At 60.0% G+C, this 20,660-nt stretch overlaps 1 protein-coding gene across 1 annotated transcript in view; it reads right to left on the bottom strand.

Annotated features, from left to right (window-relative positions):
* Window positions 1-12,431: 12,431 nt before the first annotated feature.
* The window catches only part of CDH22 (cadherin 22), a gene marked incomplete at its 5' end in the record, with an annotated part of 46,951 nt that continues 38,722 nt past the window's right edge, over window positions 12,432-20,660 (bottom strand). The window contains 4 exons of the mRNA XM_081325355.1: window positions 12,432-13,351; window positions 14,069-14,320; window positions 18,464-18,581; window positions 18,883-19,004. Of these exons, the coding sequence (XP_081181481.1) occupies window positions 12,834-13,351; window positions 14,069-14,320; window positions 18,464-18,581; window positions 18,883-19,004 (1,010 nt within the window). The 3' untranslated portion in view covers window positions 12,432-12,833. The remainder of the gene's footprint in view (window positions 13,352-14,068; window positions 14,321-18,463; window positions 18,582-18,882; window positions 19,005-20,660) is intronic.

Below are 20,660 nucleotides of genomic sequence, written 5' to 3'. Positions count from 1 at the left end.
CTCCCGTGTTCATTTCCATTAATCTGGAGCACAAACCGCCCACATTTTCCAGGTTCTTTTTTCTGGACAAATTTATGGATGTCATAAATGGATGGAAATGAAACAAGACCTCGGCAGCCACGGCCCAGGCAAATGCCAGGATGGGACCTTGCCAAGAAAGCTGTTTGTGCGGATTGGGAGGGCATTGTCGTGGGGGGAGGGGCCAAGGCTTTGGGGGGCGTGGCTGTTCTTGGGGCTCTGGCTGAGTCTCGGGTGCCTTCAGGGCCCTGCACAGCTGGGCAAAACAGCCGCCCGGGGGCTCTGCCAGCTGGGTGGGGGTTTGAATCTCCCATAAAGCTGCTCAGCTCCAGCAGGCAGAAAGAGCAGCCACTGGGCTGGCGCTGCTTCTGCTGCGCTGGTGGGCAATGGCGGAGGGGAAGCCTCGTCCTGGGACACTTCGGCCCAGCTGGGGTCCGTGGAGAACAGATCTGGCTCTGAAGGCCGACACCACATCTTGCCCCCCCAACCCCCCAGCAAGGTCCAGGATTGAGGCTCCTTGGCTGGGCCTTCTGAGCCAATCAGGGCTGGGCGCCTGTCCAAACGCCTTCCCTTCGAGGCGGTCCGAGGGAGCCAGGCCCCAGGTTCCTTGGATGCTATGGTCACAGCCGCTGCGGGTCCTCGGTGTCCGGAAGCTGCAGCCACCCCCCAGCTCGTACCTGACAAGGAGAAACACGGAGACACCTCCGGATCCAACCACCGTCCAGTGCGGAGGAGGCAGCTGGGCTGATGGAGAGAGAGGCAGACGCAGGGACATGCCCTGAGTGCAGGCCGGCCTGGCCTGGTGCCATTGCGGAGCTTCTGCCTCCCACCCACCCAGGGGCTGCAAAATCCCTCTACCTGCTGCCCTTCCAGGCCTGACTGGCCCCTCCCCAGTGCTGGCAGCAGGGACAGAGTCCTTTCGCCCCTTTGCTTGGCAGGCAGCCAAACCCTATTCAGATCCCTGGAGGCCCACGGGGCAGCCCCCCCCTCACTGCTGTTGCTCCGCTGGGAGGGAGTTCTCTGCTTCAGTGTGTGTGTGTGTGTGTGTGTGCGTGCGCGCACGCGTGCTCTTTATGCTAAGTCAGGGAGGCTTTGCCAGTGGATGTCCAGCATCCTGGCAGTCACTGTCTGGGAAAGGAAAGCTGGAGGTTGACCTGGGTCCCTTTAAGCAGCATTCACACAACATACTAAACCACTGGTTTCCCCCCCCCCCAGCCTCTTCAGCTGCACAGCATACAGGCTTCCAACCCACTTTGAGACCCACAGAAAACCCAGCAACTGTTGCCAGTGGTGGCAAAGCTTCTTTGTAAAATACTATGGCTGGTTATAGAGGTCGTGTGAACACAGCCGGTGTGAGCTCGGGAAGTCAAGAGTCCTACATCCGGGAGGGGTCCGCCTGGCTGACAGTCTGAGCGGTCCTGGCCAGCCAGACCGGGTGCTCCAGCTGGAGCTGTGGAGTCATCTTGGGCCCCCGTCCTTCCAGGGTTGCAGAGGCTCCGGGAGGGGGGGGGACCTCCGGACATGCTGTCGCCAGCAGCCACCTCGTAGGGGCGCCTCATCCCAGCCCCGCGGGGAGTGAGTGGGGAGCAGAAGGGGCGAGACTGGGTTAGGCGGTGCTGCCGCCAGGCAAGAGACCTCGCCTGAGGGAGGGAAGGGTGACCCGAGGAAGGCTCAAAAGACGGCGGGAGACACACACACACACACACACGGGCACGACCCTCTCCTCGCACTGCTCGTCCCCCCCCCCCCACAATCGGCTAGCCCGGGTGCCTGACTGGCGGGAAAGCGCCCACCCCACCCCACCGGCTTGGTTGTGCCCGCGTTTTCCGAAGCGGCGCTCTGAAGCTCTCGCAGTCCTGCAGGTTCTGTTCACACAACCGGCGCCGAGGCTGGTTTGGTGCCAGCGGCTGGCCCTCCCCTCGCCGTGGCTGCCTCCTTTTCGCTGGGCCTGGAGGGGGAGGGCCGCAGGCGCATGGTCTGGAGAGCGAGGAACCGAGCTGCCCCCCCCCTCCAAAGCACTGGGGGAAAGTGGGTCGTCTGATTCAATCCTGTCCCACTTGGGGCAACGAATGGAAAAAAGCCCCCTTCGGAGGGGAAAGGGACTTCGGTCTCGTAGCTTTCGACTGCTTTTCCCCCCACCCTCGCGCCTCTTTGGGGAGCCAAGGGGACAGAAGGGGGGGAGCAGCGGAGTAACTGGCAGGTGACTTAACCCTCGCCCAAAATTAGCCTCCCCCCAATCTGTCTGCCCTGTAGGAGCAAGACTGAAGGGCCAGGGGATCAGCCCTTGCACCATCAGCGCTGGCGACCTCTGGATCCCCCCCCGGATTCCCCAGCCCCAGGCTAGAATCTCACCTGAGCCCAATATTTGGCCCCAGGTGCGGGGGCCGGGAGAAGGACGCCCCCTCCGCAGGGAGTACTCAGCCACGTAATCAGGATGTCGCCCCCCTCCCGAAGAGACGCTTAGCGAGCCCGCCAACCAGGCACCCGTGCTCGGGTGGGTGGACTGGGGGACATGCCGGGCCGGTGAGAATAAGCCACCAGCTGGGCCGCGCCCGCCCCCCCCCAGCCGCAGTTTTGCGAGGCTGGGGAGAGCAACAGGTTCTCCATGCCTTCCCCCCACCCCACCCCACTCCCCTCGCTTAACAAAATACACTACCCTTCTTCCCGGGGGGTGTGCTAGCTAGCCAATGAGAAGAGGGCTCCGAGCCCCCGCTGCTCCTTATTGGCCGCCAGAGTTCCCTCGCCCCCACCCGCGGCCCTGGAAGGCTTGAATGGACCGAACGCCGTGCGCGGACTGGCAATTCCGCCCGCCCGCCCGCCCGCCCGGGGGCCTCGTCCGGCTCTGCTCTGGCTTCGCGGCGGAGGCGAGACGGCGACAATTATCCATTTTAATTAAAGGCAGCGCGTGTGGCGAGCAGAGGCCGGCCTGGCTGCCTGACAGCTCGCTGCCACTCCGGGCTGCTGACGCCGCAGAAAGCGCCCCATCCGTCTCCATTAAGGCTGCCTCCCGCCTTCCCCGGGAGAGGAGATGCGGCAGGACCGTGGAGCCCGGGGCGGGGGGGAGGGGCTCCCGGGCAGCCGGAGAAGGTCACCCCCCCTCCAGGAGCGAGATTGCAAAACGCCCGAGCGCGGCGGGCAACGGGCCCCCTCGCCGCGCTCGGAGCTGCGGCTGGAGAGAACTTGGCTTCGCCGGGAGAGCCCTCCGCTGTTTTGTATTTTATATCAACCATTGCTACGCTTTTAATTTTAAAGTGAAATATCCGAAATGACTCACCATGAAAGGCGTCCAATTAAACCAAAGCAGAGCAGCAGCCAAATCGGCTGGAAGGGCCGCCTGGCTGTCCAGCGGGAAGAACCCCCCCTCCCTCCCTCTGAGAGCGGAGGGCCAAGGACCGCCCCACCTCTGGGAGGAAGAGATGCCTCCAGGGCAGGCTGTGGGTGCCCCCCCTGCTCCCAGCCCTCCCTTGGGGGCTGCACTCCCCATGGGGCGCGGAGGGAAAGCCCACTGGGGCTGCTCCCCAGAGCCAGCTATGCCTGGGTAAAGTCCAACTGGACATGCATCTCCATCTCAAAATGGCGGAAGGAGGGCGTGGGGGGTGGGTCTTCCTCTGGTTACTTGATGGAGAAGCTCTGCATTTGGGAGGGGGCGAGGCAGGCATGCAACCCCTGCTGGGAGGCAGTAGGGATCCCCGATGATGAAGCCATCCCAGGCAAGGGTGGGGGCGGAGCACCCTGGTCCTTCTCCAGAGAGCCCACCCTGAAAAGAGGTGGGGAAGGGGCTCAGCTCAAGACCAGGAGGAATCCCCTTACCCTGGGGAGGAAAGCTCTCTGCTCACTCCCCAGAGGAGCAACAGATCTTGCCCAGGATCGGGCAGCTGGCAGGACGGGGGTGCCAGAGTTGGATGCCTCCAGATGCTCTGAACTGGCCACCAAGGTGGCGTCTGCCCCTCCTCGCTGGCGCCTTGTTTCCGGCACCTTCCGGCCTCCAGACAGAGGGCCTCACGCAGACCTTCACCTGCTTTGAAAGCGCCACCGGCTTCCATGGCATGGCCGGCCCAGAGGGGGCCTCCGTGGGATGTTCCCTCAGGCCAAGCCTCGCCTCCCGAGCTCTAGGCATCACTTTCTCCAATTGCTGACCGCGTCTCCTAGCGCCTCTGGCTGCAACGGCACTTAAGCAGCTGTGTTTGCTGCCCTGCACAGCCCGACTCTGTGTGTGTGTGTGTGTGAGAGAGAGAGAGAGAGGGGGGGGTCTTGTCTGCTGATTCAGCAGGAAAAGGGCTGTGGGGAGGAGAGGGACAGAGGTGCAAGGCAATTAATTATCAGCCTTTGAACAGCCATAATTTTTTATTATCCAAATATGCAAATGCGGTATAAGCGGTTGTGTTAGTGTTTGGGGGGAGGGTGGGGGGGCCTTGCCTTTGCTCGAGCACAGGGACAGACGGGATCCCTCAGGGAGCAGCTGGGTGGGGCAGCCCCCCTCCTTGCGTCCTTCTGCCAAGGTGACCGATGCCCGCCCTTGCCTTGGGAGCCGGAGATGCTGGGTGGGCAGCGCAGGATTTCAACATGGACAGACAGGGAGAGCCGCAGGCTGGGCTGCCTGAGCTCCCTGCCCTTAGAAATGGAGCTTCGGGAGGGGTGCTTGAGGCCGTACAGTCCACCCCACTCAGCGTGGGAACCCAAACCAAGTATCCTGGACAGGTGGTTGGCCAGCCTCCCCTTGAACTTACCCAGTGAGGAGGCACCCCCTCTTGGGGGGGTGGGTCAAAGTTCTCTTGAGGGAGGGCTTTTTCCTAATAATCTGCTTGGATCCAAATTTACTCCTGCAGCTCCCTCCTCTGGAAGCTGAAGGGCCAGCCCAGACCTCAGTCAATTGTGCATCGGCCACTGAGGACCCTCCCCATCTTTGCCCTGCCACAGCCCTTGCTCCAAGCAACAGCAGCGCTTCTCTGCTTCCCACTAGGGGGCGCCATTAGCTGTCCAGGGCCCAAATGGAGTAATGGGCAGTCTCCTCTCTCACAGGTCACTTGCAGGCCTTGGGGAGAATATAGGACAGCACCAAATGCCAGGAACCCCCCCCCCCTTGAAACGTCCCTTGCTGGAGAGCAAGAGCCACTGCCCCTCTCCCCTCCTCTGGGGGGGCACTTGCAGGCACTTCCAGATGGGAGGGCCAGGCAAAGGTCCGCTGGGGGGGGGGGGAAACACCAGGAAAGGCACTAAAGCCAGGTCCTTTTATGACTTGTGGACTTCAACTCCCAGAATTCCTCAGCCAGCTTTGCTCAAGGGCTTTGCTGGCTGAGGAATTCTGGGAGTTGAAGTGCACAAGTCATAAAAGGGCCAAGTTTGAAGACCCCTGCACTAAGCCAAGCCCCTCCTCATCCATCCCAACTGCCCCCCCCCAGCATCCCTCAGATGCTGGCAGCACCCCTGGGCCTCCCTGACTCTGAAGGGGCAGGGTGGGGGGTAGCCGAAAATGAATGCAAATGGGGAATTCATGCTTGGAGTCTTGGGGGTGGCAGAGGTGATTCCCCCTCCCCCACCTATCAGCAGCTGGGCCTCCCCCAGGAGTTCCCCCATCAGGAGCAGCCTGGCCCAAGCCTGCCCCCCCCTGCAAGAGGCAAGTGCATCAGTCTCCCCTCACAGAGGCCTTGAGCTAAAGCGGAGCCAGAAGATTTGAGGAGGAAGCTCCGTGAGTGCCCCCCCATATGTCCCTCTCCCCCCTCTGGCTGCAGGTGATGGATTGAGAGGTGGCCCCTGTGCCCCTCCCCCCCAGTCCTTGAGAGGGAGAACAGATGGCCTTCGCACCCGCCAGAATCAGAATGACTTCCTGGAAAATCAGAGCCGGCTGAGGGGGGCCGAGGCCTCACAGGGCTGCGCCTTCCTTGGCTGAGGGGCCGAGCCTTCCGGGCTCCCACCTGGCTGATGGGGGGGCAGGGCCAAAAGGGGGTGCTGGGGGCAGCCATAAGGCAACCCTCCTTCTGCCATGGCAGCAGCCTCCCCCCTCCTCCAACTGCGCTGGGTCCCAGCGTGGCAGCCTGAGCGATGGGTTCCTACTGGCGGAAGCTGCTTGGGAGGACCTGGTTGGGGTCCCCCTTGGGACAGGGACTGTCCTGGTGCTGCAAGGGGCAGGAGGACTCCCGTGGAGCTGTTCGGCCTATGAAGGCTGGCTGGGGATGATGGGTCTTGCTGATAGACAAGTCCGGAGAGACGTTCCCAGGCTGGAGGCGCCCGTCTTCTGGCTGTCCCATCGGGGTCCCTCCACACGCGACTGGGATGCTGGAACCGGTCCCTGCTCAAGGCGGCCTCTTCAGGAGGGGCAGGTCCTCCACCCCCTTCCCAGGCTGCCTCTTCCTCTTCGAGGGGGCTTCCCGGCCGTTCCCTGCCCCCTGGCCTGGACGGTGCCAGCCTTCAAGAGCCTCCTGAATCTGGATTCCGTCTTCTAGGGATCTGATCTGCGGATCTCATTTGTCCTCGGGCCCAGCCTCGGACCTTTCTCAGGACAGAGGTGGCTTTTCTGCACATGGAGGAGAGGATCCTAGATCACCTTTGTGATCCCTTTAATCTTAGGATTCTATGACTCCATAGATTTCCATTAGGTCTTGACCTCTCCACATGTGGGAGTGCACAGACCAGACAGGAGCCTTTACCCAGCAATGACAATTTTCTCAAACCCTTTGCCAAAAGCACACATACACACACACACACACACACACACACACACACACACACGTGCCCGTTAGAGTCCCATCCCTGTTAGAATCAAAGGCCTGGAGCCAGAGAATCGGAAGGGACACTGCAGAGCCACTGGTCCAGCCTTGCTTGGTGCAGAATCTGCCAAAGTCTTTCTGATGCTCTCTTTGGAGGAAGGAGAACTGACCACTTCATACAGAAGCCCGTTTCACTGGGGGGAGGTGGGGACCCCAAATTGTCAGAAAGGGCCCTGATGGCGCAGTGGTCAGAACGCAGCACTGCAGGCTAATTCTGCTGACTGCTGGCTGCCAGCAGTTTGGCAATTCGACTCTCACCGGCTCAAGGTCGCCTCGGCCTTCCATTCTTCTGGGGACCCAGATTGTTCGGGGCCACATGCTGACTCTGTAAACTGCTCAGAGAGGGTCGCAAAGCACCGTGAAGCGGTAGATAAGTCTAAATGCTAAGTGCTATTGCTAAAGTCCTCCCTAGCCACTCTGCCCTTCCTTGCAGGCTTGACCCCCAGGGCCTGGCCTGCTCTCTGGGGCAATCGCCCACCCTTTCTTCTTTGAACCGAGGAGGAATTTCCTGACAGGGAGGACAATCAACCGATGGGACAGGAGTTGCCTTCAGCAGCTGTGAATGCTCCATCACTGGAGGCTTTCAAGAAGAGACTGGACCTCTGAAATGGTTGAGGGTCTCCTGCCTGAGCAGGGGGTTGGACTAGATGACCTCCAAGCTCCCTCCCAACTCTGCGAGTCTGTTCTATTCTGTGAAAGGCTCGGCAAAGTCCAGGGGCCCTACGTCTACCCCCACCCCCTGCTCTAAGCTGGAAACAATCCAAGAGGGGAAGAGGCTAGGCTGGCGCAGTATCTTTGGGGTGACCCCTCGCTGGCTCCTCTTGATTGCAGCCTGCCTACCCAGGTGCTCATAAACCTGCTCCTTGGAGGCCGTGCCCAGTACTGACATGAAGCTGAGGTGGAGCATCGTGGGGGCACCTTTCCCTTTTTAAAGATGGGGCCAACGGTGGCTGTTTTGATGAAGCTTTCTTGAGACTCACCGGTCCTCCAGAGGTTTTCTCAGAGTGTCCATTTGGGGCCCTGGGACATTGACCCCTCCTGGCCCTCAAAGGTCGGATCTGCTGAGGTCAAGATCTCTCCCTGCCTTGCCTCGGTCTCTGCCCTGTGTCCCTCCTTCCTCCAGCAGCAGAATCGTGTCTAGCTGGGCCCAAATAGGAACCCACCGATGTTTGCTAAGGGAGGCGGTCAATTAGCAACCCACCTCGGCTCCAAGTAGTCAGTGCATTATTTTCACCATCCCCACAGACCCATAGTCTGCAGTTTTCTACGCTTTCCGCGCTCTTTCTAAAAAGTTGGATATTTTCTTTATTATTGTTTATCATTTTTATATGGCCAAGCGGGCTCTCGGTGGCCCACAACTTATGAAAAACAATAAATAACAGTAAAAATTAAAGATACAGAAACTTAGAATAGAAATGCAGCATCTGCACTAGCCGCAAGCGCCCCCCCCCCTTCAAACAGTTCCCTTTGAGGCTTCCAGGCTGCTGAAGGGTGGGGGGAAAGTGACTTCCTGCAAGGGACCACTGAGATAGGAAAACCAGGCATCAGGGCCTCACCCCAAACCTCCCCCAAATGGGTGAGAGCCAGCTGCTTCTCCCAAAGGGATGGCCCACCCAAGTGGTCAGAGATATAGGGCTTCCAGCCTGAGCAGAAGACCTAGAAGACCTCCAAGGTCCCCTCCCATTCTGTTATTCTGAGATGCAGCCTGGCAGGCAAGCCAGGGCTAAGCAACAAAGGACTTTTAAACCAGGACTTCGAATGGCACTTGGAAGAAGCCATCAAAGGGCCTTCAAAACGGGTCTGATGTGCGCCTGTGGGCAAGTAACCGGGAGCAGCCCCACCACTGGATCTGGCACCCTCTGAAGGTTCCTGGCATCTATAACGCCGGCCCCACGTAGGGCGTGTGGCAGGCGCCTGGGTGAGTGGGGAACAAGGACCCCAGGCATCGGGGTCAGCTCCTCCTGCCCCAAACAATGCGCAGCTGGGCCAAGAGCCCCCCCGAAGCCCCTTCCCATGGGCTGCTGCAGCTCGTGCTGCTCTCTCTACCTGAGCAGCAGAGATTCCTGAGGTTCCAGAGGCTCAAAGGCTTTGGGGGGTGTTTTTGATCTCGCTCACCATCCTTTGCTCTCCTTTGAAGGCTCCGCGGATGAGAGGCGGCTGGGGCAAAATATGGAGAAGGCAGATCTGTCCCCAGGAGGTGAACTTCCTGTCTTGCTGCTACACAGCATCGTCGTCTTTTATTGTTTTGAACATCTCCGGCGAGCTTTTGTTCCTTCTCTTCGCCCCCCCCCCCCCCCCCCCGTGCCTTCATTCCCCCACTGTGAGCCTCACACCCTTTGGAGACCCCAAAGTGATTTCTTCCCCTTTCTCCCCCCCACCCCCCGACCAGCAGGAGGCGAGAGAAGGTCGGTTGGAAGATTCTGGGGTCCCAGCTGGGCTCCCCGTTCCAGAGCGCAAAACCTCTGGCAATGAGCCCCCGTCTACCATGGGCACCTTTGCCCTGTGCCTGCCGCCCTCCGAGGACCAGGCGGTCTGGCCACCCTCTGTGGGAAGAGCCGGGCACCCCTCCTGCTGGGGCTCCTTCCGGCATCTGCCGGGCTTTCCTATTCTTCTAACCTTTGTTTTTTGGGGGGAGGGGATTCTGGGGAGGTCTTCTTCCTCAAAACCTGTTCCTTTAATTTTATCTATCTCTCGACTTTGTTAGGCTTTGTCGCACAGCCAAATGTTCAGAGTGGATTTGGCATTTTTGTTTGCCTATTATGGAGTCTTTCCTAAGGACCTGGGAAAGGCAGATGTGAATGTTTGATGGCGCTGAAGGCCTCCCCTCCAGAGATCAGCTGTTCCAAGTCAAGCTGCCTTTTGCAACTGACTGATGGGGGGGGGCTCCTCTCTCTCCTCGGGAGGTAAAGGGTCCATGGGGAGGCTCTGACCACCTCTTGGCCCCTCTTTCTATAACAGCCCCCCCCCAACCCAGCCCTGGGATGGTCTTCATTCCTCGCCGGTGCCCAGGAGCAGCTTGTCTGGCCCACCTCTGTGTCTGTCTGTGTGTGTGTGTGGGGGGGGGGGTTCCTTTGGGTCCAGACTGAGGGACAGGACTGCTGCATCGCAGGAGCCACCCGGGTTCCCGGCCCCAGCCGAAGGTGCCAGGGCGGAGGGGAGGGCGGGGGACAGGAGGGAAGCGGGTCCTAAGCCTCAGGAGCGAAGGCAGCAAGAGCCCCTTCCCCCGAATCTCTTTTGCAAGACCGCTGGACGCGTGTTTACGCCCCCCGCCCCCCTCTTTGGGGCAACGGTTCAAGGACGAGGTAGATGGCCAGCTGCACGGAGGGGGGGGGCTGCTTCCTCCGGTTCCGCTGCCCCCTTACCCACGAGCAGCCAGCAGAGACCTGGCTCCAGCCCCCCTCCGGGGTCCGGCCCTCGGCAGAGCCTCCTGCAGCTCCGGAGTAATTTTCCCCAAACTGCCGGTGCAATTACCGTGAATTAGACCGGAGCCGCCGCGAGCAGCTGCCTATTGATTGGACCCAGGAACGGCCGTTTAGAGCAGATTAGGTTTGGGGGCGGGGGAAGGACCGGCGTCAGCCACGTCAATCCCTTCCTTTCAGGCAGACTCTCCCTCTTGCCTCCGCGCTTCCGTGTCCCGCAGGTGCGGAGCGCCGGAGCGCAGCTGGGCCTGCCCGAGGGGGAAACGGGGGTCAGCAAAGATCCCGGACGGTCAGCCTGAGGTCCGCCCAGAGACCTCTGACCAATGGGGGGGCGACGTGCTGGGCTGGGGGCAGGGAGGGGTGGAGGCAGCCGCGGAGAGCCCAGAATCCCCTCCCTCCAGGCTCCTTCCAAGTGGGCTGGTTGACCCCTCCCCCCACCCCAATGTTGGGGCTACCTCTGTTCTGATCAGGCCTGGGCAAGGAGGACAGAACGGGGGAGGGGGGCATCTGGGATGAACATAATTCCCACCCCAAATTCTGTGCATGCCCAAGTCTTGCTTAGACACAATGGAGGGGGGGACCCTGATTTTCCATAGCACTTCACCCAACCAACACCAGCATCAAAGCCACAGCAAAAGCTAGTCTGCAGCAGCTGACTAGCTCCCCCCCCCTTCCTTCTATGCCAGGCACCTGCCTAAAACGGAAGGTCCTTCCTGCTTGCTGGAACGCCAGGAGCGCCTCTGCAGCAGCCGGATCGAACTTTGATGGCTGGAGGACCTGCAACCTCCAGACCCCTCCCACCCCCTGTGGAGAGGGGACTCTCTAGGGTGAGGGTCCTCAACCTTGGCAACCAACTTTAAGACTTGGCTTCAACTTTGCTGGCTGAGGAATTCTGGGAGTTGTAGTCCACAGGTCTTAAAGTTGTCAAGTTTGAGGGAAGACTCCACCTGAATCGGGTGGTTTTGAGTGTAACCAGCTCTGGGAAGAAAAACACCTCACTGGGCCTGGGATCCTGCTGGCCAGCAGGGCAACAGCTGCCAAGTTGGCACTATGCAGCTACAGGGACTCCCTGCTCCCCCCCCCCCCGCTCTCTGCCTTCCTCACCCACCGAACATATCCAGGCCATCTTCAAAGGCCGCTGCTCCTCACGGCCTCTTGGACACCAACTCAAGAAGTCCACAGAATCTCTGGCCGGGATCAGCATGAAGTCGCCTCCTTGCATGCGGTCAGAAGAGTCCGGCAGCAGACAGAGCTCCCCCCCCCCCCGCAGGCCCTCCCTGAGGCTCAGCACACAAAGCCGCCTTTCCCTCCCTCCCTCCCTCCCTGCCTCCCTCCCGCCCAGAACCTGTACTCGTCCAGGTGCCAACGGGACCCCTGGGCCATTCCCACCCTAATAATGAGAATGGAGGCCCCACAGATGAGAAGGAAATGATTTATTTCACGTCCCAGAAGGACCTTGCAGGCTCACAAGGCTTGGGACTTCCAGGGGGGCTGCCAGCTCCTCACCACTTGGAGTGGGGGAAGGGAGGGCTCAGTGCCTGCAGTGTTGGGGGGGTCCGTGTGACCCCCTCCCCTGGCTGTTCTGCGTGCAGCAGTGGTCGAGGGAGGCCGGATGGAAAATGTCAGATACCCTGTTTGGCCTGTCCGAGAGCCCCTCGGCTCCAGCTGCACAGGGGGAGGGGCTGGTTCCCCACCTGGGGCCAGAAAAGAGCCACGGAAGTTCCTGAGCTGAAGGGCCAACAGCCTCCCCTCCGCCCCTGGCAGAAGCGGCCGGAGGGGGGGTCACAGTGGTCAGAGGGGCTGGGGGAGAGGAAGGGATGGGCAGATATCCTGAGACAAGGCCTCTCAGTCAAGGAGGAGTCAGCCAGTCAAGGGGGGGGGGCAGCAGCCTAGGAAATGCCCCGGGCACGGGGCGTAGGGGGACCATCTGCTACCGGAACCCTGGACCAGTTTTGTCCCAGCTCCCCCAGGGCCTCTTCCAAATGGAGTGGGGGGCTGAGGGTCCCCCAGGAAGGCTGCAGGCCCAGAAGGGGGCTGGTTGGCTCTGGCTCCCCACCCCCCCAGCCTGCAGAGGAAGGGGGGCAGGGGCAGCAGGGAGGACGGGGGGGGGAAGGGCAGCCAGGGGGAGCCTCTGCGCCTGGATCTCAGACTGGCCGGAGCGTTTGGCCAGGAGCCCAGGCCCGGGTGCCTCCCTCCCCACCCCCCCACCCCGCAAAAGCCCCCAGCGAGGTGGAGGAGGAGGAGGAGTGCCTGGGCTCTTGGCAGAGACACTGCTTAACAGATCAAAACTTGTCAAAGGCCGACAATCAAGGGACAAAATCAATTTAGCAACAAAAGGCCCCCCCCCTCTCACCCACCCAGGCAGCTCTCTCCTGACACAGATCTATTTAAATGATAATTTGCCAGAGGAGCTGCCTGGCACTGGTCCTTCCTCCAGAGAGGGGGAGAGCCTTAATGGCTGAGGAGGAGGAGGAGGAGGGGGCTCCAAGGGGCTGCGCTGGTGGTCAGGCCAGCCTCCTCCCACCAAGCCCCCAAGGCAGCCCCCTGCAGGAGGGCCAGGGCCCATGGGGGGACTTGCGGGGCCCTGAGGAGCCCTGCTCCGGTGGCATTGCGTCCCCTGGCTGGACCGGGCCTAGGTCTCCCAGCTGTCCCCCTCGGCCCGGGGCCCAGCGTAGAGCGCGGCCAGCTGCCGGAAGTGGGGGCCCCAGCCGCCGAGATAGGAGAAGTCCTGCTCGGAGCCGGTCGAGCGGGAGGTGATGGAGCTGAGGGAGGCCAGTGGGGAGTTGGCCCCCTCGAAGGCGTAGGTCTGGAAGGAGTCATAGGGGGGCACAGAGGGGTCGCCGTCCGCCTGCCCCACTTTGCGGCTGATGTAGTCTCTGAAGAGGGAGAAGTCCAGGTCTGGCACCTGGTGCCACTGGGGCAGGGAGTGCAGCTCCGAGGGCGGCGGGGGCGCCCCCTTCTCGTCCCCCCCCTTGGTCTCGGCAAACTCGTAGAGGCTGCGCAGGGCTGACATGTCGTAGGCCTGGGTGTCCTGCTCGCCCCCGCCCTCGTCGTTGTACTTGATGACGTTGTCGCGCATGTCCTCGTCCTCCTCTGAGGGCAGGTGCCCCTTCTGGTGCCGCTTCAGGGCCAGGATCAGGAGGACCAGCACTGCAGCCGGGGGGGGGGAGACATGGGGGGAGAGAGGCAGGCAGTGGAAGAAGCCCCCTGGCAAGGGCCGACCCCACCCCTCCCTGCCAGCCGAGGGGCTTTGGAAGGGCCCAGAGTTATCCTTGTGCCCGGTTGTCTGTGGTGATAGATAAGCTATCACCACAGGTGCAGAGAGAGCAGGGGAAATGTACAGTTAGAAATGAACTTTTCTGACAAACTAAAAAAAAAACGTGCAGTGACAGCCCCCGGGCACCTGCCCCCTCCACCAGGACCCGGAGACGCCCCCATCTCCTCTCTGCCCAGGCCCTCCTCCCCGGCTGACCCCTGCAAGCAGGCCCTGAAATCTCCAAGGAAGCAGCTCTGGGGAGGGGCCGCTTGCAGACGGGCCTCGTCCATCTCGTGCCCCCTGAACGGAGGGCAGGAAGCCCACCTGCACCACGTTGGGGGACTGGCCTGACTGGGGCCACCCCGGGTGCAGCAAAAAGGACCTGAGCAGCCCAAGGCAGGCCCACCTGGGCCTTGGGGCTGGACGGCTGCTTCTGGCTCTGATTCCCCCCCACCCGGACTTCCCACAAGGGCTGCAGGCAAGATGTGGCCGTGCCAGCTGCAGGCCCTCCCGGCAGCAACTCTTCAGCCAGGCGGCCTCCTGGGGCAGTGCAGTGCAAGGGACAGAGTGTCAGAGAAGCCCAGGGTACCTGGGGGGGGGGAAAAACTCACCCACGAGGATGAGGAGGCAGACCAGCAGGGCGATGAGGGCACCAGGGCTGAGCGAAGGGGACACCACGAAGGCGGTGGTGTTGCACGACTGGATGGTGCCGGTGTCGTCACAGCCGCAAATGCGGACGGTGAGGGTGCCGGTGCTGCTGAGGGTGGGGGGGCCACCGTCCACCACCAGGATGGGCAGCAGAAACAGGTCCTGTTCCTGGCGGTTGAAGCCCAGGTGCTGAGTGTGCAGCCCAGCCGTGTCGTCTGCGGGGAGAGCAAGACCCGTGGGGGAGTGCCAATGAGGGGTACCACCCCTGCAGCCCCCCCCCAAAAGCAGGTGCCGCCCACTCGGGCCCTGCCACCCAACCGCCTCTTCCTGTCCATCCCTCTGCAGAGGGCCCAGAGCTCGCTAGGTGAGACAACCCATTAGGGAGCCCCCCCCCGAGAATTCCCCACCACCACACATACTCCCCTGGAGGAGGAAGCCGGCTGGGGCTACTGCTGCTCCCCCAGCTGGAGCAGGGGGGGGGAAGGACCCTGTCCATCCTGCAGCAGGCAGTGGGGGGGCTGCCCCCTTGGGCTGGGAACCTCAGCCAAGGAGAGCCTCAGGCTGCTGGCCAAAAGAGGGTTTGGCAGTGGGACCAGGAGCCTGAAGAGGTGGGGGAGGGGTCCTCTCCACCGCTCGGGTCGCAGTGGAGGCTGGGCAGCCATTTGGCATCGGGATGTTTTCATTTGGATTCCTGGTCTGAGAGGGTTGGGCTAGATGGCCTCAGAAGCACCTGAGGGTTTTATGCTGCTTTCATCTTTTTGGAGTTGCCCTTTGTATATTTCCCCTGGGAGGGATGAGCGAAGACTGTTGGGAGAGGAGGCCACCAGTAGATATTCCCTGCAGGGTCAGCCAAGGGATGGTAGTCAGTCCAGCGGCAGCCTAGAGGGGAAGACGCTGGAGGAGACCCTCCCTTTCGTGACAGACCCGACTCCTCCTGCATGGGGGGGCGTGACGAAGCCCCCCTGGACTTCACCAGGAGAAACACATGGGTGGAAAATGCAACATGGCTGATGACCGGGTCCCACCTGCCCCGAGGAGGAGCCGAGCAGTCCGAATGGCTCCTCTGACTGTCCGAATGAGACGGCTGCATTAAGGCCTTTGGGACCTCTAGTTGCTGATGCTGCTGGATGGGAAAAGCAAATCCGAAGGCAGAATTACTGTGGAAATACGGGACCCAAGAAGCACCAAGACGGGAAAGCCCCCCCCCACAGAGAGAGATGAAATGAAAGGACTACAAAGTACATCTCAGGCATCAGCAAATTGAGACGGACTCGCACCGGGCACCTTGGGTCAGAGAATGCCGTCCCTTATGACTCAGGACACAAAGAACGAAGCAGACCCAGCACCGCTTTTACCGCCAGGAAGGGCGTAGCGAGAACTGATCTTGGCCACAATGCAATCAAGGACCAAATAATGTTTATTAGACCGTGGACAATCCTTTAATTTGACGAAGAAGAAGCTGAAGCTGATGGCTATTATGGTCAAGCTGCATCTGAAGCGGGCAGACCAGGCAAGGGGGGAGGGGCTGCTCCTGGCTGGGAACCGGATGCCCATGCTGGAAATGCTCGGGAGGAAAACAGATTTGGAAGCCGAAGTGGGAAACTCAAATGAAATGGGAGGATGGGCTATCGGTTCCTGCCAATCTAATTATTTCTTCACGGCTAATCCAGTCTCCCATCTCTCCGTTCACGGGCACCACCAGACGGAGCAAACAGAAATCAAATCGACTGGATCGCTGTTCCGGGGAGAGGGGGCTCGGCTCCAATGGCAAAGACGTGGCGGGGGGATGGCGCAAGCTGCTCGCCCGCAACTTCCCAAGTCGAGCGAAAGCCGCAGCAGAAGCATCAGCGACCGGCTTCCACGATCGGATCCTCGGCACGGACCGCCATCCCCAAGGAATTGCTTCGAGGCCCCGAGTCCCACGGCAAGTGGACCAGAGGAGCCGTGGGCGGAAACCAGTGAAGGACGCCTGTGAAAAGCGATGGCCAACAACGAGCAACGGAAGGAAGTCGAAAGAGATGGTGGATGTTGCCGGGAAGAGAAGGCCACACAAAGGTCTCCTCTAGGAGCTTAACGAAGAACTGCAGAGCAAGAGGCCCCATGCAAAGTGGCCGGCTGGGCGGCTGTAGACAACTCCCCCCCCCCACACGCACTCATTTGCGCTGACGATGTTCCCTGGTTGTGTAATGAAATGCCTGCAAGCAAACAAGTTCAGAGACACCAAGGAGACTTTACAGAGTACACAATATATTCTACTACGTTATCCATAATTTCACATGCTAGTAAAATGATGCTCAGAATCATTCTACACAAATTAGCGCCTTACATGAAACAGGACGTGCCTGGAGTTGAAGCCGGTTTTAGAAAACGCCAAGGAACAAGCGACAGAGCAGCCGAGGTCCGCTGGGTGAGGAAGAGGAAGGAAGACCGGAAAGAGGCCCGCGGCCGCTTCATTGATTAGGGAAAGGCCAGATTGGATTGTGTCAAGCTGTGGAATGCCCTCAGCAAACATGGGAAACCCCCCCCCACACCCCCCTCCTTGTGTATGCCCAGGACCCCAGCCCAGAGGAAGCATGGCGGAAGACAGCAGCTCCAGGCTGGCAAAGGGGTGCCACGAGGCTGCTTATCCCCCCCCCACCTATTTATCCCACCAAGAGACTTCATTCTACACCGAGAGAGGCCAGATTGAAAAAAGATGAGTGGGGCTTTAACGTGGGAGGAAGAAACATCAATATCCCACACCGTGCCGGGGACACCGTCCTGGCAGTCGACAATGCAAACGGGCTGCCGGCTCAGGCAAGAAGAGTCCAGGAGCAGAGTGCAAAAGAGGACCACGGCTGAAGGCGAAGAGGAGCAGGCCCAGAACCACGGCCGTGGCTCCAGCCCTCGAATCCGGGCTTCTGATTTTCAGAATGGCCTCTTAGCAGCAAAGGGACCAGCACCAAAAGATACGCTGAGACTCCTGCAGGGAAGGGCCTGGATAATTTCCAGGTGCCACCAAACGTTCTACCAAATGTTAAAAACTATGCACGGAAGAGTTTCCCTGCAACGCTCGCTGGAAGCAAATCTTGAGGGCTTAGAAAGAATATCGACGTTTTTGAATGATAGCGTTGGAGAAGATTCGTGAGAACACAATGAAAACATATAAACAGGTGAGGGGACAACACCCCCCACCCCCTGACAGTGTTTCCACGCATGTCACCGACAACCAGGCTGAAAGGCTCATATTTTGGACCCATCAGGCCCAGAAGGAAAAAGGCAGCATAAGGTGGACGCGGCTGCAGCAGTGAGGGGGGCACCTTGGGAAGACTGGGGGGCTGGGCTGGGGACAGACCCTCCCAGAGAAGATCCACCTATGTGGCTGCTAAATGTCGGCACAAACCAGATGGCACCTAATCAGTCAATTGATTTTGTATATTAGCGGCTCTGATTGATTTCCAGGGCTGGTCCAGAAACCTCCACAGCAGCAAGGGAGCCGGGAGGATGGAGGGGCCCCGGAGTTGGCTTCACTCAGGGCAGATCTGGAAGACGGGCTGCTACCTCTTCCTTGTTACTCTTGCAGATTGTGAGATAGAAAACTTTTTGCTTTAACCGCCATTAGACAATTGTTTTCCTCTTTTGTGGGAGCCCAGAAACGTAATCCTCACTAACCTTCCTTGCTGAGCAACTCTCGGATGGGAGGGGAAAAGGGGGGTGCAGGGCAGTAAAACTTGCCCATCCCCTTTGGGAGTCAACTTCCGGAGACCCTCCCTGCCCCCTGGGCTCAGGTGGGGAAGGACCCCCGAGAGGTAAAGTGGGGACAATCAGCCGACATCCTCCGGCCACCTGCCGGTCCCAGGCCCCGTAAGGGAAGGGAGCTGGGCAGGGCCACATTTGAGGCATGGCCAGCGGGCCCTCGTGTGCCAGGCCTGCGCTGGGCAGGGCAAGTCCAGGTGCCAGGTGGTGTTCCCGTGGCCCCTTTCGGCCGCTGTGCAGGGCGAGATTTAAGGGAGAGCCTCCATCTGGGCTAGCATCCATCACTGTCTCATCTTGGCTCCTACAGCAATATTTATAAATCACATCTCAAAACTAGCTACAAATTTGTACAAAGAAACAGATGGGCTGTTGGCGGCAGTTTGTCACCCACAGTATTTTTGCGGTGCCTGCGACAGCGAGGGAGGGAGGGAGGGAGGGAGGGGAGCTGGGAGGGCCGAAGGGTCGTGGGGGACGGAGCCCTCTGGGGCAGTGGGAGGGGGGACAGGGAGGACCAGGCCGTGGGCAAAACCCAGGGAGACGTGGCAGATGTGCAGGCAGGCCAGCGGGCGGAGTGGCTCCCTAGGCCTGACACACACACCCCCGGTTCCCCAGGTGAGGCGTACCTGTGATGCCCAGCAAGGAGAAGTGGCGGCTGCCAGGGGCCTCGGGGGCCAGCCTGAAATAGAAGCGATGGCCGCTTGGGGGCTCGTCCCGGTCCACCACACTGATGGTCTGGATCAGCTGCAGGAAGAAGCGTGGAGGGCCGTTGGGGGAGGCAGCAGGAGGCGCTGCACCCCCCACACACACCTGCACAAAGAGGGCAAGCAGGGCCAGGCCAGCCCCAGGTGCAGCCCCCCAGGAGTGGGCCCTGGGCCGGCTTGGGGAGCTCAGCAGACAGCAAAGCAGAGGCGCCGGGAGGCCCAGGAACGGAAGCCTGCAGCTGAGTGCCAGGAAAGGGCCCGGAGAAAAGGGCTTCCCCCCCCACGCCCCTGCCCCAGACCAAACACCCCCCCCCCCGCTCGATGGGGCTGATCCTCTGCACCTCTCCTGGCTTGGCATCCTCGCAGACGGCGGCTTCGTAGGGCATGGCCAGTTCAGGCGGATTGTCATTGACGTCCAGGATGCGAATTCTGAGCACCGTCCTGGACACTTGAGTAGGATTGTCTGGAACGAATGAACACACACACACACATGCTGAGGCAGTGGACCTCTCAGCAGCAGCAGCCCCCACGCCATCCCAGATGCCAGGCTGGCACCACAACCGCAGGGGGGAGGGGAGAGAGAGAGAGAGAGAGAGAGAGAGAGAGAGAGAGAGAGAGAGAGAGAGAGAGAGAGAGAGAGAGAGAGAGAGAGAGAGAGAGAGAGAGAGAGAGAGAGAGAATGAATGAATATCGTGGGGCTTCTGGCTTGGAGTGAGGCTGCCGGATGCTCAGCAGGGCCAGGGAGGGCGCTGGCTGCAGGAAAGTCCTGATTAGCATGCAAGCAGCACACAAAAATGCACAAATTCCCCAAGAGGCAGGGAAAGATCAGTCTTTAGAGGCTCGGCCCTTCAATATCAGTATTCTGTAATACATTGTTTCCAAAATTGTTGAGTTTTACAGCATTGCCAACAAACAGGGAAGATTGTTACATTTCAGCAATGTTCGAAACACAAAGTGCCAATTTTAGCGGTAAATCCTGGATTATTCTTCTTATTTAACTTATTTAAAGAAGTTCTTATTTAAGTCACCTTAATTTTAACAATTGACATATATATGTATTTTCCTATCTGCAAGCCACCCAGAGTCACCTTACAAGTGAAATGGGTGGCATACAAATTTAATAAATAGCTGCCACCCACCTCCCTGAGCCCCCTAGCTGAGCGCCACCCCCCACCCCCCCCTTGGCCCATCAGCAGCTGCCTCTGAATGATGGCCTCCAGGACTCCATTTGCCCCTCCTCCCACCCCCCCACCCCCCACGGGTCAGCTACAACAAAGAAGCCTGCAGGAATACCCCCCCCCCATAGCACAGGGGGGAGGGAGGCCCAGGGCCTGCCAGGTGTGCAAGAAGGCCCCTCCCACACACACAGAGGCAACAGAGGCCCTACAGAAAGACAGCTCTGCTCTGGGAGCAGGTGTGCCTGTGGCCGTGAGTCGGAGCAGGGGTGTGTGTGTGTGTGCGCGCGTGCTCTGCCCTTCTGGCAGTCCTGCCCCAACAGGGTGAGGCAGCTGAAGAGAGATCTTGGCTGCCCACAGACCCTGGGAGACAGCCACGCATCAACCGGCACCCGGGTTCGAACACTCAGCAGGTTCCCATGTTCCTCGGGGGTGAGGGTAGCTCCCCTTCTTATGGGTTCCCGAGGAAAGCTCCCCCCTCCCCACTTTTGTACAGGGGAGGGAGGAATTCCCCCTGCACCTGGCCTGGCCATGGTTATCCTTGGGTCTGAGCCCTTTGGAGCCCCCTCCTGACAACCTCTGCATTGGGGGGGGGCTGCCTGGCCATGTGCACTAAGGGCCTGTGGGGGGAGCACCTGTGCTTGCCCCCAGGCTGTGCTTCCCAGGGCTGGTACCTGCAGGCTCCTCCCATTGGTGAACACTCATCTGCTGTCTAGCTGCAGTTATTCACCATTATTCTGATTTCCTGAATTTATTTGCATCCTGTTTTTCAGGTCACAGGACCTCTTACCTGCCCCAGGTGAATCATTAAGAATATTAAAGTCCCAAGAAAATAGAAGAGTGAGCAAAAGAAACTCGCCGACAAGGTTGGATTTCTTTTTGTGATTCATAATAGCAATAGCCCTTAGACTTATACACCGCTTCATGGTGCTTTGCAGCTCTCT

This window comes from Vipera berus, assembly GCF_964194415.1.
Source record: "Vipera berus genome assembly, chromosome: 3".
NCBI classification, from domain to species: Eukaryota; Metazoa; Chordata; class Lepidosauria; order Squamata; family Viperidae; genus Vipera; species Vipera berus.
The sequence above is the reverse complement of the archived record's forward strand: the minus strand, read 5'-3'. Positions and strand labels throughout refer to the sequence as shown.